This window comes from Aythya fuligula, chromosome 1 (genome assembly GCF_009819795.1).
Source record: "Aythya fuligula isolate bAytFul2 chromosome 1, bAytFul2.pri, whole genome shotgun sequence".
NCBI lineage: Eukaryota > Metazoa > Chordata > Aves > Anseriformes > Anatidae > Aythya > Aythya fuligula.
In genome coordinates, this window is record NC_045559.1 from 206,583,026 (window position 1) to 206,598,403 (window position 15,378).

The following is a 15,378-nucleotide window of genomic DNA, read 5'->3' on the forward strand; positions in this document are numbered from 1 at the left end:
TTTCATTGTTTACTTCATTTATACCATAAAATAGCATTTGCACTTCTACATGTAAGAATATCCATGTCCAAAACCTTTTGCTCTCAGGCTAGCAGATGTTCACAGCTGGTGAATGCCTGGATCCTGCCAAATGTTGCAGCGCAATCTGGTGCAAAGGCACGCATATTGAGTCTTTGCTGCCAAATTAACTTTTAGGGAAGGGAAAGATCACCAAATCTGCATATTTGTTCAGGGAAGGGAAGGGAAGGGAAGGGAAGGGAAGGGAAGGGAAGGGAAGGGAAGGGAAGGGAAGGGAAGGGAAGGGAAGGGAAGGGAAGGGAAGGGAAGGGAAGGGAAGGGAAGGGAAGGGAAGGGAAGGGAAGGGAAGGGAAGGGAAGGGAAGGGAAGGGAAGGGAAGGGAAGGGAAGGGAAGGGAAGGGAAGGGAAGGGAAGGGAAGGGAAGGGAAGGGAAGGGAAGGGAAGGGAAGGGAAGGGAAGGGAAGGGAAGACGTTTCGTCTCAGAAAGATCAGTCAGGCATTGGGACGGGTTGCCCAGTGAAGCATCACCCTCAGTGGGGGTGTTTAAGGACAGGCTGGATGTGGTGCTTATGATCATTAAGACTACAGTGAGTATTGCATCAAAGGAAGAGAATGTCAAGGCCCTGAACAACTGTGTCTCTCATATCTGTGCTGTTTTGATTTATTATATCCTGATGATTGGCTTGTCTGCTGTGTGGAGGTTTGGGAACCACGCCTCTCCTCTGGTTCATGTGTTCATGGCTAATATCTACTCCTTGTAGTACTCCTTGTACTTCCTGTACTAGATCTCATTATTTACAGTGTAAAAACTAAACTGTTTCTTAGAGATACACACAAATTTCTCACTACAAGAAAGCACTGATGTCATACAGAGACGACACAAGGTTTTGTGCATGTTAGAGCACCTGGTGAATAACAGTTTAGGTACCTCCATTGTGCTGGGCCTGGCTGTGCTGGAGTTATGCTCCCTGCAGCAGCCACGCAGCGCTGTGCCCTGCACGTGCAGTTGCACAGCCCTGGTGTCCCAGCGCTGCTGTGCCTGCTGCTGAGCAGTGCTGGCACCGCACCAGGGCTCCTCCGACCCCCAGAGCCAGCAGGGCTGGGGAGGGGACATCACCAGGCAGCCGACCTAAACCACCAAAGGGATGTCCCATGCCCTGTGGTGTCACACACAGCAATAAGAGGTGGGAAAGGGGAAGGAGAGGGGAGGGGTGCTCTCATGAAAACATCTGTCCTCCTGACACAGGCTGCGTGCCTTGAGGCCCTGCTGCAAGGACAGGGTCAAGCATTGCTCAGTGGGGGGAAGGAGAGAGGAATTTCTTTCCTCTGTGCTTCCTTGTCATCTTTGCTTATTGTTTTTTTTCTTTCTTTTTTTCTTTTTTTTCCCCCATTTTCCCCTTTTCCTCTTCCTTTTAGTATTATTATTAATAATAATTTTCCTCATATAATTATTTGTCTTTTAATTAAATTATCCTTATCTCGACCCATGAGTTGTTTCTTTCCTTTTCTTCTTCCCCTCCTCTTCCGAGGAGGGGCAGTGAGAGAGTGGTTGTGGTGAAGCTCAGCTGTCTAGCAAGGTAAAACCACCACATCCATCCTGTCACCTGTTTGTCTGTTGAGAATTGGGAACCTTTGAACTCTTTATGTAGCAGGGGAAGTACACCCTGTTTGTAGGCCCCCACCACTCTCCCTGCTGCACAGAGGAGTGCTGCTGTATCTACAGCCTTCTATGCATTTATCCCACTCCTGGTCGACAATGCAGGAGCTGTGACTGCCTGAGGCTACTAAGTTGATGGGACTTCCCTTTAGACAAGCAGGACGTAGCAAGGGAGGTGTGGGGTGAGGGTTTCTTGTGCTGTCTATGACACTGGGTCAGCTGCAGCTGTCCTGAAGCACATGCGGGTAACTTCTAATGCTTCCCAGGTGTGCTCAGCCATCTCTGTGTGCACTAGAGAATAGATCTACGTGTGTGCAATAGTGGTTTATGCAAGATTTTTACACCTGTGGCCAGACCTGCTAGGATGGGGCTGTGAAGATCTAAGGACCTGGGTGTATGGCCATGCCCTCAGCTCCAGCCAGGTGATACTTCCAGCAGGGCCAGGATGTGTCCAACAGCTGTGACTCGTGCTGCTGGAGCTGGAAATCACCAGACGCTTCCCTTCCCCATACCCAGCCCACACTGGGGTGCTGCACCATCCCATCTGCATTACTGCAGCAGGAGAGCCAGATCCTGAGTCCCTGGGTGCCTCCATGTGCACTGTTACACGGGAGGGAAACTAATCAAGACAAGCCTGGTCAGTAACTCAGATCACCCTAAGGCAGACAGTTGGGGTGGATTTCACCCCAGAAGATCCTGCCTGCTCCCCGTACCTCCCTCTGCTTTGATTTCCATTGATCTGACTGGGATTTCTGTGGTGTATGGTTGGAGAGCAGGAAGGCAGAGCAGTGCTGTGAATTTAGGACAGAACAGAATGCCAGTGGCAGTGCTGGTTGCAGTCCTGCTGTGCACAGGGCCCATCAGCAGAAGCAGGATGCTTCCTCATGGGGGCTGGAGCACACGCTGGCCCAGGCAGGACTAAGAAGGGCCAAGAAAACGCCTGCCTTCTTTTTTCCCTTCCATAAACCTGTCATTCCTGAGAACAATACAGGAACACTGATATTTACTGAAGCATAAATGAGGACATGAATACTTTAGTGAAATCACAGGAAAATAACCAAACGTACTCTTTGTATTCCAAGTTGGACTGAGAACTGAGTGGCCATCGGTGCTTTACAGGTTACCCACTGAGGTTTTGCTGTTGTGACCCTAACAGCACAAAGCTCCCTTCCGTAGGCTGAGCCCCCCTCCTTGGTTGGGGCAGGGTAGAGCATTGGGTTTAACAAGGTCGCATGGGGATTCCTCATCTCTTGTGGCTGACCCAGAATAAAATAACTCACCACATGGAGGTGATACCAAGTCTCCCACTGTGCTGGGGCTGTGGTACACTCAAAAGCTTGTTACAGTAAGAGGAAGCACACCTACACGGAGCCCCAAATTTATTGCTATTGCAATGAAAGTCTAAACAATATTATAAAAACCCAGAAGACTGTATCAGTGCAGTGGCTGACCTTGTGTCATTTGCAAGCTTTGAGCATTTGCTGTGCACTCCTTTGTCCAGGATGATGAAAATGTAGAATAAAATGAGCCCTAGGAGGCATCCTTTGGGAAAGCCACTGCTGACTGTTCTCTGGGCTGAAAATAATGAATCTTTAATTTAATCAGCTTCCCATATAAGAGGGTTTCTTCCACTTCCCTTACAAAGTAATTTTATTTAGTCAAAGTTTTTGGGGACATCCAGGTGCATTACATCCACGAGATCCCTCCACCTGGAGCAACCCTCACAGAAGCCTAGATGCTGTGGTAGGATTTCCCATTGTAGTAGCCTGGCTGATTCTGCAAGCGTTTTACTCAGATGTATTTACCAATATGCTTAATGACCTTATTCTTTATCTCAGCCAGGAACAGATATTGCCCCCCCTGGTCAGTAGGTCTCAGGAACCAAGTGAAGCCCCTTTTTGCAGGTAGAGTAAAAGGGATGACTGCCCGTCCTCCAGCATCATGGCCATTTGAAATAGTCACACACCCTGCCTGGCAGTTCTGCAGTTTCACATCCAAGTTCCTTCTGGATTCAGGTGAGCAACACCTGGTCCTGGGAGGATAATTCACTGATACTTATTTGGTGTAATCTCTCCTCCATGCCACTTTCAAACTAATCTAGAGCTTCTAAGCTGCCTGCTATGAAGCTCACCTTGGTCACCAAGCAGTCCACCCACTTCCTGGCTGAATTCCTGCTGTGGATGCATTCGGCATTCAGCTGTCAGCATTATTTGCAAGGTGCTCTTCCTGTTACATTTAAGTTCTCTTAAATCCTGCTTGTGTTTGACCTGGCACTTTTTCTGGGCATTTTGTGTGGGCAAATGTCCCTCTTAATGCCTCCAGCCATGGCCAGGCCAGGCAGCTCTTCGACACAGGAGCCTGAGGAGGCCCCTGCGAATGGCCTTGTTTTTCATGCTGTAGAGAATGGGGTTCAACACGGGAGGGACAAAAAGGTAGACATTGGCCATGAGAGTGTGGCTAATGGGTGCAGCGTTCTTCCCGTACCGGTGTATAATGGAGAGGCCAGCCAAAGGGATGTAGAAGATGAGGACAGCACAGAAGTGAGCGACACAAGTGTTGAGGGCTCTGGCCTGCTCCTCTCTGGAGGTGATGCCCAGCACGGCCCTAATGATCATGGCGTAGGAGAAGGCGATGAGCAGCGAGTCTAGGATCACCATCGACACCAGGGTTAAGCCATAGAGGCTGTTCAAGGTGGCATCTGTGCATGCGAGCTGTATCATGTCCTGGTGCAGGCAATAGGGGTGAGAAAGCACATGGGATCTGCAGAAAGGCAGCCGTGTAAGAAGGCAGATTAATGGAAGCAGTGCCAGAGTGCATCGGGCAATGATCCCCAGCCCGATCTTTGCAATCCTGGCCCCAGTGAGGATGGAGGAGTACCTCAGCGGGAAGCAGACGGCCACGTAGCGATCAAAGGCCATGGCCAGAAGCACTGAGGACTCCATGAAGGAGAAGGCGTGGATGAAGAACATCTGGGTGAGGCAGACGGGGAAGCTGATCTCTCTAGCGTGGAACCAAAAGACACACAGCACGGTGGGCAGGGTGGACAGAGTCAGGCCCAGGTCTGTGGTGGCCAGCATCGAAAGGAAATAGTACATGGGCTCGTGGAGGCTGTGATGGGCTCTCACAACCAGCAGGATGATGCCATTTCCCAGCATTGCAATCAGATACATCAGACCAAAAGGAATGAAAACCCAGCGGTGGAAACGAGCCATCCCAGGGATGCCTGCCAGCAGGAAAGCCAGGACATGGCTGCTGTTCCCCGGGGACATGCTCGCCCTGGGCATGGGCCACGGGACCCTTTCCCATAAACGACTCAAAGGTGGAGCAGGTTTAAATTTCACAGAGCAATGAGGACAAACCACTGGCCAGACACAGTGTGAGGGATTGTCGTGAAGATCTCATTTCTTCTCTCTTCCTTGAAGATGTGCAAGAGCAGTGATTAGCATGTGGCAGTGCTGGTATAGCCCTTGTTCCTGTTTCCCCCAGGCTCCTCACCTGTACAGGAGATAATAACATTTATTTGTCACACCAGGGCTGCATCGCTCCCAGGACATTGCTGCAGCCTCTCCTCCCAGTCTCCAGGCCACACAGGGCACACAAGCCCCACTCTCCAGCTCCACCAGGTCCCTCTGGGGCTCTTTGTGTGGGGTCAGAGACCCCACTGCTGAGCTTTCACCATGGCAGAGCTCGTGGCAGTCGCAGTTTGCTTGTCCTCCTGTCCTCCACCCACACCCTTCATGATCCTCATCCCAACTGTAAGCTGAAGGGGAAGGGGAAAGGCTGCAATTTCCTCCATTTTATGGCTGTACGGCACTTGGCAGGATGGGGATGGGCTCCTGCATTAAGTTCAAGGCCAGGCTGGATGGGGTTTGGGCAGCCTGGGCAGGCAGGAGGGGCCCCTGCCCATGGGGGGGGACTGGGTGGGCTGTAAGGCTGCTTCCAACCCAAAGCATTCAGTGCTTCTGTGAGTCCTTCACCCTCATTTCTGGGAGGTACAGAAATGGGAGCAATTACTGAAATTCATCTGTCACCCGCTCTGACCCCCAGGGGGACATGGTCACTCCCTTAAGTCTAACTTTGGTACAGCACTGGTGAATTTAGAACATTACCATTTCCCTTCGCTTCAGAGATTATTTACTATTCTAGTCTTTGTTGTCATTACTGCAGCTCTCAGTGACAGCCCATCAAACTACTCAGAGTGATGGGTATTTCAGCTGATGTGTGTGTTAGTAATATATACAGAAACTGTAGTTCTTAGCAGGAATGTTGTTTTTACAGCTAGTTATGGGTAGGATTAAGCAATGCTCCCTCAAAGAGAGCTCTCTTCTGCTGCAGAGCTGTCAGCACAGTGCTTCCGAGCCACAGCCCACAGATTCCTCAGGGAAATTCAGAGCTCTGTGAAGCACAACTCACAAAAGCAGTGCAGTGCTGAAAGGGCTTAAACTCAGGCTACAGGGTCTGCACCTTTTGGAGCTGCAGGTAAAACAAAACGCTGTAAAACATTCCTCCAGCCTATGCAGATGCTTTGATTGGTTTGTCTGCTGCTCTTTTCAGGGGCTGCAACAGCCAACGAGGAAGAAGTCAAACTTTTCCAGCACTCAGCACTAAAGGAATTCACACTCCATCTGCCTATGTAAACAAGGAACACGGCATTGTTTAATTGGAGGGCATGTGGCTAAATTCATTAATGTGCCATGAAAAATGGAATTAGTCTATTGCCAACTGCCCCACTTCTCAGACAAAGCTCCAGACATCTGTGCCTCCACTCTTTACTTTGCCAGCTAAATAATTAGCTTGATAAGCTCAATTAGCAGACAGCTTTCCAGGGTGCTCTAGTTATCTTCAACATGAAAATACAGATTTAGGTACTTGAATTTTGGTTTTCAGACCTGAACAAGTTCCTCATCTTCATAATCTGTAAATGTGCTTCAGACTATCAGGAAAAAAAAAAAAAAAAAAGGTTATGCTTCTCACTCCGTGTATCATCAAGTGCTCTTGCCTGAAAGAATATTAATAAAACTGCAAAAAGAATGGCTTTCCTTACCAGCTAGCATCACAGCACAGAGGGGGACTTCTGTGCTGTGGATCATTCCTCCATCCGCAGAGGTGCAGACCACCCCAGAGCCTGGGCATCCCATCCTCTCCCCCCCCCATGTCCCTCCAGCTTCACCCTGTTCAGCCTGACTACTCCATGCTGAGGCTGAGGAAGGAATATCCCTCCTCTGCTCCTCCCACCCTCCTTTTATTTCTGTCCTTGGTGAGACACACGAGCCATGCCGCTGCACTGGAATGAATTTCCACCATGCAGCTCGGTGCTGTGCCATGGGGGAGGCGTGGGTGCTCTGGCTCTGGTGGATGCTCAGCCCCTGCCCAGGAGGATGAACGTGGAGCCTGTTGACAGCGAGTAATCCTTGCCCAGCCATGCCTCGAGCAGAGAAGCTGTTTCACTCGCTGTCTTGCTCCATCTCCAAGCGTGCTCAGCACCAGCCGCTTCAGGGGCAGGACCAAGACATTGTCCCATCAGCAGATGGGACTTAATCTGTGGTTTGTGCAAGACCCGTGAAAAAGCAGTTCTCAGCATTTGGTTTCATAGCCTCAAGTCCTGTCTGAAATATGGAATTATATTACTGGATACTCTCTGCAGAAATGTTTGCTCCCTCTTCTAGTGGATATCTTGCCCCTGCAGTGTCCCTGTGACATGGCAAGAGGCACATGAGCAGTGGAGAACACAGAGAGAAGACACTGCAGTGGGAAGAGGTGATGAAAATGCGTGTGAATGGATGGAGAGGCAGTCAAGGCTGTGCTGGCAATAGCTGCCTGGGTGGTTTGGTGATGGGTTTGAAGGGGGTTGATGGATGGATGGATGGATGGATGGATGGATGGATGGATGGATGGATGGACGGACGGACGGACGGACGGAAAGCATTAAACAGCTGCAGGAAAGTGCAATGAGAGATAAGCAAGCCAACTGTGAAACAAAGTTATCTCTGATAGCTTTGTTTCCCTGATTACAAAATCTGAACAGAAAATGACACTGACAAAATTAAAACATTGGTAATGAGCTGAGATTGACATGGAAACACATGGCAGCCTCAGATGCCCTTACCTCTGCTTGGCTGAAGTCCTTAGGCACAAGAGACAGAGGGAGAGGGAATCACACTCCTGCCTGAATACTGCACATGCGGAAGAAGCTGTCTGTTTTTATAAATACCCATGTGGAATCTCAGCAGCAGTGGGAGTCAGCTGGGACCTACTACAGGGGCTGAGGCCATAAAATGCAGTCCAGGATGGTGATGGTACTCCCTTAAGTACCTTGGGCTGCTACCACCCGAGGAGCAGCACAGGGATAAATGCTGCAAGAGCAAACACAAGGATCCTAATTGCTTAGGAAATGCTGGTCAAAACAATAACTTACAATAAAAAAGCTATTTTTTCACTATTTTTTCTTCCTATTTAAGATGACTTTTAAAAACCCTAAACATTGAAAAAAGTCATTTATTTGCCCCAAGTGTAAGTGTGGCTCTAGGGTGAAACTGCTGCTCTGCACCTGCCAACCAGGTCTGGTTGGCAGACCAGATAGGGGCATGACTCTCTGGGAACACTGTTTAGATTTCTTCACTGAATTTGGGGTAAAAGAGGGCATCTTTAGATTTTCGTTCCCCTGGAAAAACGTACACATACCTGCCAAGACTTTTAGTGCAAATATGGTGTCTCATTCTTCTTTCTTTCTTGAGAAAGTCCTTTCACGGTTTCTTCTCTCCAATGCTGTCAGACACTGAAAAATTCATGTACGTAAAATGAAAAATATTAACAAAATAAACAGAAACTTCCCTAATAAAACTGTTGCAAATTGAACCATTCCCTTCTGTGGAAGAAGGTTGTTCCTTGGAAGAATCTGTGGGATAGAGATGGGGCAAAGCAGGAGCAAGAGTTCTTTGGTAGGGTGTTTGGGACACAACCAGGCAGCACGTGGCTGCTTTATGGAGAATGTGGTACGAGTGCACATCTGCAAAAGGTCTCCATCCAAGGAGGTGCTCCACAGCCCTGCCATGAGGCCAGGCAGTATCCAGGAGATTCTTGTCCCATCTGCACGTTCTCAGGTAGCAGAGCATTGTGCTGTGTGGTGAGATGGGGCTGCACTTCCTGGGGACTGGGCTTTCCTCATCTCATTTTCATGTCTCTGCTGCATGGACAAAGGAGGTGCTTCTCCAGCCCCTGTCAGCTGCTCAAGTTTGATGGTGTGGGGACATCAAAATCACATTAACTTCCCAGTGTTTTTTCACTGCATAGTGAATATGTGTCCCTAGTGCAGGAGTTCTTCATTTCTGTGGGGTGGAGCACAGGGGCCTTTCTGCACAGCAGCAGTTACATAGCCTGGACAAATGCTAATAGACTGCCAAAAGGAGTAGAAGTTAAAAATAAAATAATAATAATAATAACAACAAAAACATTAAAGAATTAAAAAAAAAAAAATAGTTTGTGAGTTTGCTTTTTACCAGCTACTAAAAACCTGTGCCCTTCTGGCCCTAGGAATCCTTGGGATATGGAAGAGAAACTCCTGCTTCATCATCTCAGAAGCTTTATCCACATCAGTTCAGGTCTGGAATGGAAAATGAGCATGTGTCTAATTCTCTTACAGAAGAGAATTTGGGCTGGAAGGGCACTGAACAGAGGTGGGAGGAGAGAGGGTAGAAAAAAAAAAAAAGGAAAGATGAGGCAGAGCAGCCAAGATAAGTCATTCTGGAGTTTCAAACCTTCATTTCTCCAAAGTTACCAAGGGGATCGATCAAAAATCTCTTCATATATAAATCATATTTCTCAAACATCAGATTTTGCTGGTGATACAGGAAAAAAAGTTGTGGTCCTGCTTCCAACCAGCCCTTGCACAACCTGGCAGCAAAGCCAGCCTGCTCCCTCCAGACTCACCCACAGCACTTGCTGGGGGCCCCATCGATTCCAGCCCTCTCCTATGGGCTGGGCACTCTGAAAACAATCCCCCTTGATTTACAGACAGATATTCTCTGCCATAATATCTCTGTGCCAAAAATTCAGTGTACAAAACTAGCAGAAACAGCTTCTGCAGGAGCACAGAGCCATCAGGTAGCTCGGGTGTTCCCGTGCTGTTGCTTAGAGAGAACAACATCTTTATTTACTACTCAAAAGCAATAAGCATCTTTTGCAAAATAAGAACGAGTACTTCACCATTCATCCTCGTTTCAAGTTGTGTGGGAAAACACAACAAATATGCCACAGGGATGGCTGAATTTTGTTAAGATTATATTCAAATCTTGACAGCTGTGAGACCTGTCTGCTGAAATGCTCTGTTATGCTGATGCTCCTGACAGAGAATTCCCTCCGGAGGCATAAAATCGTGCTTCACTATATATATAACCCCAGCAGGGGCAGCATAGAGTCACTTTAAGAGTATTTTTGGCTTATGCCAAAAGATAATTTTTTTCCCTGCTCCTGTTATAGTGGTGAGTGTAGGCATCATAACAGATAAACATAATTATACCTGATAATCCTCTGCTGATAGTCCTCTGGTATCCTGCTCCGTAGACTGACACAAACTTTGAATAAGGATTCCATAAAAGGCTCTGGTGTTTGATTAGTTTCATATATCTTCAAGCACAAATTTGTAGGAGTTTATTACAAGTAGACAGGCAATATGTCACAGCTGTTAGCAGGAATATCCCTGTAGATAAAAAACAAATGCTTCTCTCATAAGCATAAAACCCACCACCACCACATTTTTCATTGCAGTGACTCTATTAATTATCCTAGCATGGATATTTGACTAATTATTTCCCTTAGAACCTGAAAAAACTGCACATGAGATCTATTATGAGCTAAATAAGAAGCTTTATCTTCCATCCACCCATGTGCAAACCTGTGTGACCTTTTTTTCACAGTGGGTCTGCAGGAGGGCAGCTCCAGGAGAGGTGACATCTTCTGATGGCTGAGGAAAAGCAGAGATTGCAACCTCTGTTCAGAACTGTTTTCTAATTTATATAGTTTAACATTATTTCCTAATCCCTTTTCCAACCAATTTTAACATTCCTCTCATGCAATCTATTCAGTTGTTAATCTGTGCTGTCATTGTGGAAATTCCCTCACTTTCTGTCTAAAGCAACATGGTGTGCCCATTCATCAAAGGTCTGCAGCGCTGTCTCAGGTTTGAGGGAAGCTGCTATGATAGGGGAGAACAATCCATCAACCTGCTAGTGAGGACGAGAAGAATTTCCCATCAATTCAGTGCTGCATGGTGTAATTCTTAGGGATCTGGGGGTTTTCCATCACTTTTAAAACAAGACTTGTACCAAATCTGGGCTGTGCAGATTGCTGTTCCTGTGGTCCTAGGAGGCTCATGTAGATTAAACTAGCCCTGCATGGCTCAGCTCCTCCTTACCTGCTCCCTCGCCTTCCTGGGGTCAGCAGCACTCTTTCCATGTCCCTGGAGAGGCCGATGGCTGACAGCCCTCTGCCCCCACTGACCCACCCCCAGTACATCCATCCCACCATGACCTGGCTGCCCTCCACAGAGCACTCAGCAGCATCGATGCTTGTCTTGTCTGTCCTGCACAGTTTTGGGAAAGAGATACCCTCATCTTTCATGCTGTGATGAGCAACACCTACATCCTCCGCCCACTCCTCGTGAATCCTGTCCTTTACAGCATCTGGACAAAGCAGATTCGCAAAGGCACCTTCAGCTCATTTCTTTATGGAACCCTTCAAAGCAATCCAGAGGTGAGAAAAGGGAAGCAAGCATCCTGCACACTCCAAGTGCAGAACCACAGGACAATGCAAGTGGGGAGGGTCTCTGGGGGTCTCTGGTCCAGTCCCTGGGCCAGTTCAGGGCTCAGACCAGGGTGGTGCAGAGCCCATGCTGCCACAGAGGCATGTTATTGTCTGCACAGAAATCTGCAGGTCAAGTGCAGAGGAGAAGCCTGCTGAATCCAGGTGATGGTAAGTCATGCCTTTGAGAGATAATGACCCAAACCAACCATATCCTCCCTGCTAATTCCAGAAATGTCTGTCACAGCCATGACTCAGATGTGTTAGAATCTGTGAACAACTCTGGGTATCAGCCCCTGTATTCAAGGAGTTTCCGGTCTTGGTTTAAGGCAAGATGTAGGAGTGAGATAAACAGAGCCCTGGACACTTTTTTTTTTTTTTTCCCCCCAACTTTGGGTAACAAAATAGCTTATGAAAATTGATCTTTTCGCCCTCATCCCAATGAGCAAACCACCTAGCCTGACCCACAGTCCAGCTCCAAACACCATGAGGGGCCCAGTGGATGGGGGAAGGAGCGCCAGGCAAAGCCTGGGCACCCTTCATGCAGTGGGTTTTGTTTGCAGGGTGCTGGTGGGGACTGAACTCCCTCCATCTGGAGAGGGGACTGGGAGCCCCTGGGAATGAGTGTCTGCCTTGTGCCTTGGCATTACAAATCCTCTGTGGGGGACCAGTGTCTCCTGTGGGGCCAGAGAACATGAGCCTCCCAGCAGTCTGAGTCCAGAGGTTTCCCCACTTGCATTGCACCATCTGCTCTGCAGGGAGGTGGCAAATTCCAGCCAGGGGGAGCAGGCAAGGCAGCACCAGTACCCCAAAAAGGGGACAGCAGGTGCTGAACAGCCACAGCTCGGCTGGGAGCTGTGTGCTCCATGTGGCTTCACCTCATTTCCCACGAACCTGGTGTCGGGAGAACAGGCACGGATTCCTTGCAATCCCCAGATATTCCTGCAGCCCTCTCTGACACACTGCCAGTGCCAGGGCCCCTTGCCAGCAGTGGGTTTTCCCCTCCCAGCCCATGTGCACTGGCAGGGCGCGCACATCAGGGTGCACTCCAGAGTTATGGAAATGCATCCGCAGCAGCCCTGAGCTGCAAAAAGCACACCCCCGCGGCAGCCGTGCGTTTGGCAGCCCTCCCAGCACAGACAGGCAGACTGCAGACATTTGAGGTGTTTATTGGGGGTTACAGCCGGCTGGCACCCAGGGGTGCTGGGTGCAGCGGGGTCCTTCCCCGGCCGGTGCCAGCAGGCTCAGTGGTACTTGCGGGCCAGCGCGTGAGCCACGACGCTGACCAGCTTTTGCCAGGCAAACTGGCAAGCGGGGGTGAAATCCCTGGCGAAGTGGGCAGCCAGGACGATGATCAGGATGTCTCCGAGGAGCTGGAGGAGAAAGTGGAGGAAGGGCAGGGTTAGTGCTGCTTGAATCGCAGCGGGCCATGGAGCATCCCCACACCAGCCCAGGGGTCTCGTCTGACTTCTCCCCGAGGCTGAAGCCCCCCTGCAAGGACAGCCGCTGCTGCACGCCCCCCCTTCCCACCCTGAACAGCCTCTGGGCTGTGTGGTGTGGCTCAGTGCCTGCTCCCTGGAGCTGCAGGGACAAAATTCTGTCTTTTCCACAAAAAAAAAAACAACTGGGTTTGGAGAAAGAAATTGCTTCATTCTAAAAAGAAAAGGGAGGTGGGTGGGGAAAAAGCCCTGAAACTGTTTTCCTCCTGCCTTGGGATGCTAAAGCAGCTTGGCCTGACACCCACCCTGCCAAGTGCTGCTTGTATTTTTTTTTTCTTTACATGTAAATGAATAAATTAATCTATTTTTATTTATAAGTGTTAGGGGAGGAGAGAGTGCCCATCCCAGTCGGAGCCCATGCTGGACAAGCCAGAGATCTGCTCTATTATTTTAGGGCAGATTAGCTGCTTATCTTGCTATAGGACCTACGATTTCCTTAAACACTCTGTTCAGCATCTCTCCGCCTCTAATTCCACCACCTATGCTGCACCTTCCTTTGGGTTTGCTTTTTTATATCCTCAGCCCAAGTGCTTCCTTTAGGTTACAATCTCTCAATCCTTTATCCTCCCCATTCCTGCACTGACACAAAAAATGGGACTATTGAGCCTGAAAGTCACCCACTGTCTTGCAAACAGTTCAACACGTGTTGTCTTGCTTGGACACTACGCGGGAACTCTGCCTCCACCAGCCACAGAACGTAACCCAGGCAGCATTGTGGGGAGCAATTCCCCCCAGCCTTGAACCAAAGCACTATGCAGGGAAGGGCTCAGGCTGCAAACACATCTCACCCTGAAGTTCTCGGGGTCCACGTGCAGCTTCTCACAGTGCAGCTCGGACAGCTTGGCGTAGGTGTTCTTGATGTTGTCCAGGTTCTTCACGGCTTCCCCAAAGGAGCTGAGCACCTTCCTGCCATGGGCACGGACCTTGGGGTTACCGATGATGGCAGTGGGGCTGGACAGGTTCCCGAAGGAAGAGAAGAACCTCTGGGTCCAGGGGTAGACGATCAGCAGCCTGCAGAGAGAACAGGAGACATGAGCACACACATACACCCTCCGTGAGCTGTGCCTGCAGTGGTTTCTCCATGCAGATGCAGCCGAGCCGATGCCCAGGAGCCGAACCTACCTGGCCAGAGCCTCAGCTCCGCATTCCTCCACGTTGACCTTGCTCCAGATGCTGGTGATGAGCTGCTTCTCCTCAGCTGTCCAGTGCACCATGGTGTCGGGCGGAGGGTAGCGTGTGGCTGCAGGAGGACACGGACCTTGTAGCGGAGCTGCAGACCCCTGGGGGCTTTTATCCGCTGCCAGCAGCTCCTCCCCACCCCGCGCTGTGGGGCCATTGGCTGGGGATGGGTGGGGGTCCGCGCTGGAGGGGAGCAGGAGGGGACAGCCGGGGTGTGGCACACAGAGAAGGGGCCTCGGGTTATCCCCAGTGCAAGGGCTTTATCCCTTCCCCCCCCTGCTGTCAGGTCACCGGTTCCCATCCCAGATCTGGGCCCTTTTGCAGATAAAGGGCTGCACAAGTCACTGCGCATGAGTCCATCTCCATTTAAAACATGTGCATGGGACTCATGGTGCACGAGCCTTGTGCCTTGACTTTGCCAGTACTGTCCTCTGTCCTGCCTTAGTTTTCATCAGCCAAAAGAAGAATGCCCCTGCCAAAACGCAGCCAGTGTCAGAGCAGACCCCAGCAGGAGTAGGGGTGCCTGCACTGCAGGACTCCAGTCCCTGCACACCACCAGGAGTGCTGGAGCTGCTCGGAGGGCTCAGGGGGTGCTGGGGCTTTGCAGCTGAAATCTGCTTTAACCCCACTGTCCTCCTCCTGTAGCAGAACTCGACCTTTCAGTTTTAGGTTTCCTGTTGGAGCTGGTAGAAGCTCACCCCCGTGCTCTCCCCTCGGCTGTAAGGCGACCAGCCAGGTACTATGTGGTGGTGCAGGGAGCAGAGATCAAACAGGATTTTTATTTTCAGCCGAGTTCTGCTTTAGTTCTCACCCATAAAGATCAGGTGAAATGTTCTCTGAACACCAGGTTTGCCACCAAAGGATCTGCCGCAGGCTCAAAAGGCAGCAAAAGCTCAGCTCAGGGATGCCCAGCCAGGGGCTTTCCCTTTGGATCCTGCCCTGATGAGGCTGGCATGTGCCACATTTTCCTGCCAGCTCAGGAATTTGGATTTCATGAGCATTGCTCCCTTGTGACACCCCTGAGCACTAGGGGTGATGCACCCTCCCCAGGAGCAATGCCCCTCCACTGGGGGGCTCTCCTGCTTTGCTTTCTGGGCAAAACCCCCAAAACCAGAGTCTCTGCTGAAAGTACAGGGCCTGTGAGCCTGGTCCCAAGGCACCTGGAACAATCTGCCACCTTCCTGCTGTTTTTCATGGGATGTGGATTGTGCTAAGGGATCTATCTGGTGG

General features: G+C 50.0%; 2 protein-coding genes across 2 annotated transcripts; both read right to left on the reverse strand.

Annotated features, from left to right (window-relative positions):
* Nucleotides 1-3,984: 3,984 nt before the first annotated feature.
* LOC116502198 (olfactory receptor 51G2-like) lies at nucleotides 3,985-4,944 on the reverse strand. Its single transcript, XM_032207973.1, has one exon. It carries the CDS (start codon nucleotides 4,942-4,944, stop codon nucleotides 3,985-3,987), a length of 960 nt encoding a protein of 319 aa, XP_032063864.1.
* Nucleotides 4,945-12,714: 7,770 nt separating this feature from the next.
* Nucleotides 12,715-14,200, reverse strand: LOC116502183 (hemoglobin subunit epsilon). The gene is made up of 3 exons (XM_032207951.1): nucleotides 14,092-14,200; nucleotides 13,758-13,980; nucleotides 12,715-12,843 (listed from the first exon to the last, which is right to left on the reverse strand). The coding sequence occupies exons 1-3, from the start codon at nucleotides 14,181-14,183 to the stop codon at nucleotides 12,715-12,717; spliced, it is 444 nt and encodes a 147-aa protein (XP_032063842.1). The 5' UTR covers nucleotides 14,184-14,200.
* Between the last annotated feature and the right edge of the window lie 1,178 nt (nucleotides 14,201-15,378).

Excerpts from the sequence above, each read along its gene's own strand:
- LOC116502198 (XM_032207973.1), bottom strand. The coding sequence starts at position 4,944 with ATGTCCCCGGGGAACAGCAGCCATGTCCTGGCTTTCCTGCTGGCAGGC.
- LOC116502183 (XM_032207951.1), bottom strand. The coding sequence starts at position 14,183 with ATGGTGCACTGGACAGCTGAGGAGAAGCAGCTCATCACCAGCATCTGG. Across the intron at positions 13,981-14,091 it reads GGAGCTGAGGCTCTGGCCAG|GCTGCTGATCGTCTACCCCT; the intron begins GTAGGTTCGGCT and ends TTCTCTCTGCAG. Across the intron at positions 12,844-13,757 it reads TGGACCCCGAGAACTTCAGG|CTCCTCGGAGACATCCTGAT; the intron begins GTGAGATGTGTT and ends TTTCTCCTCCAG.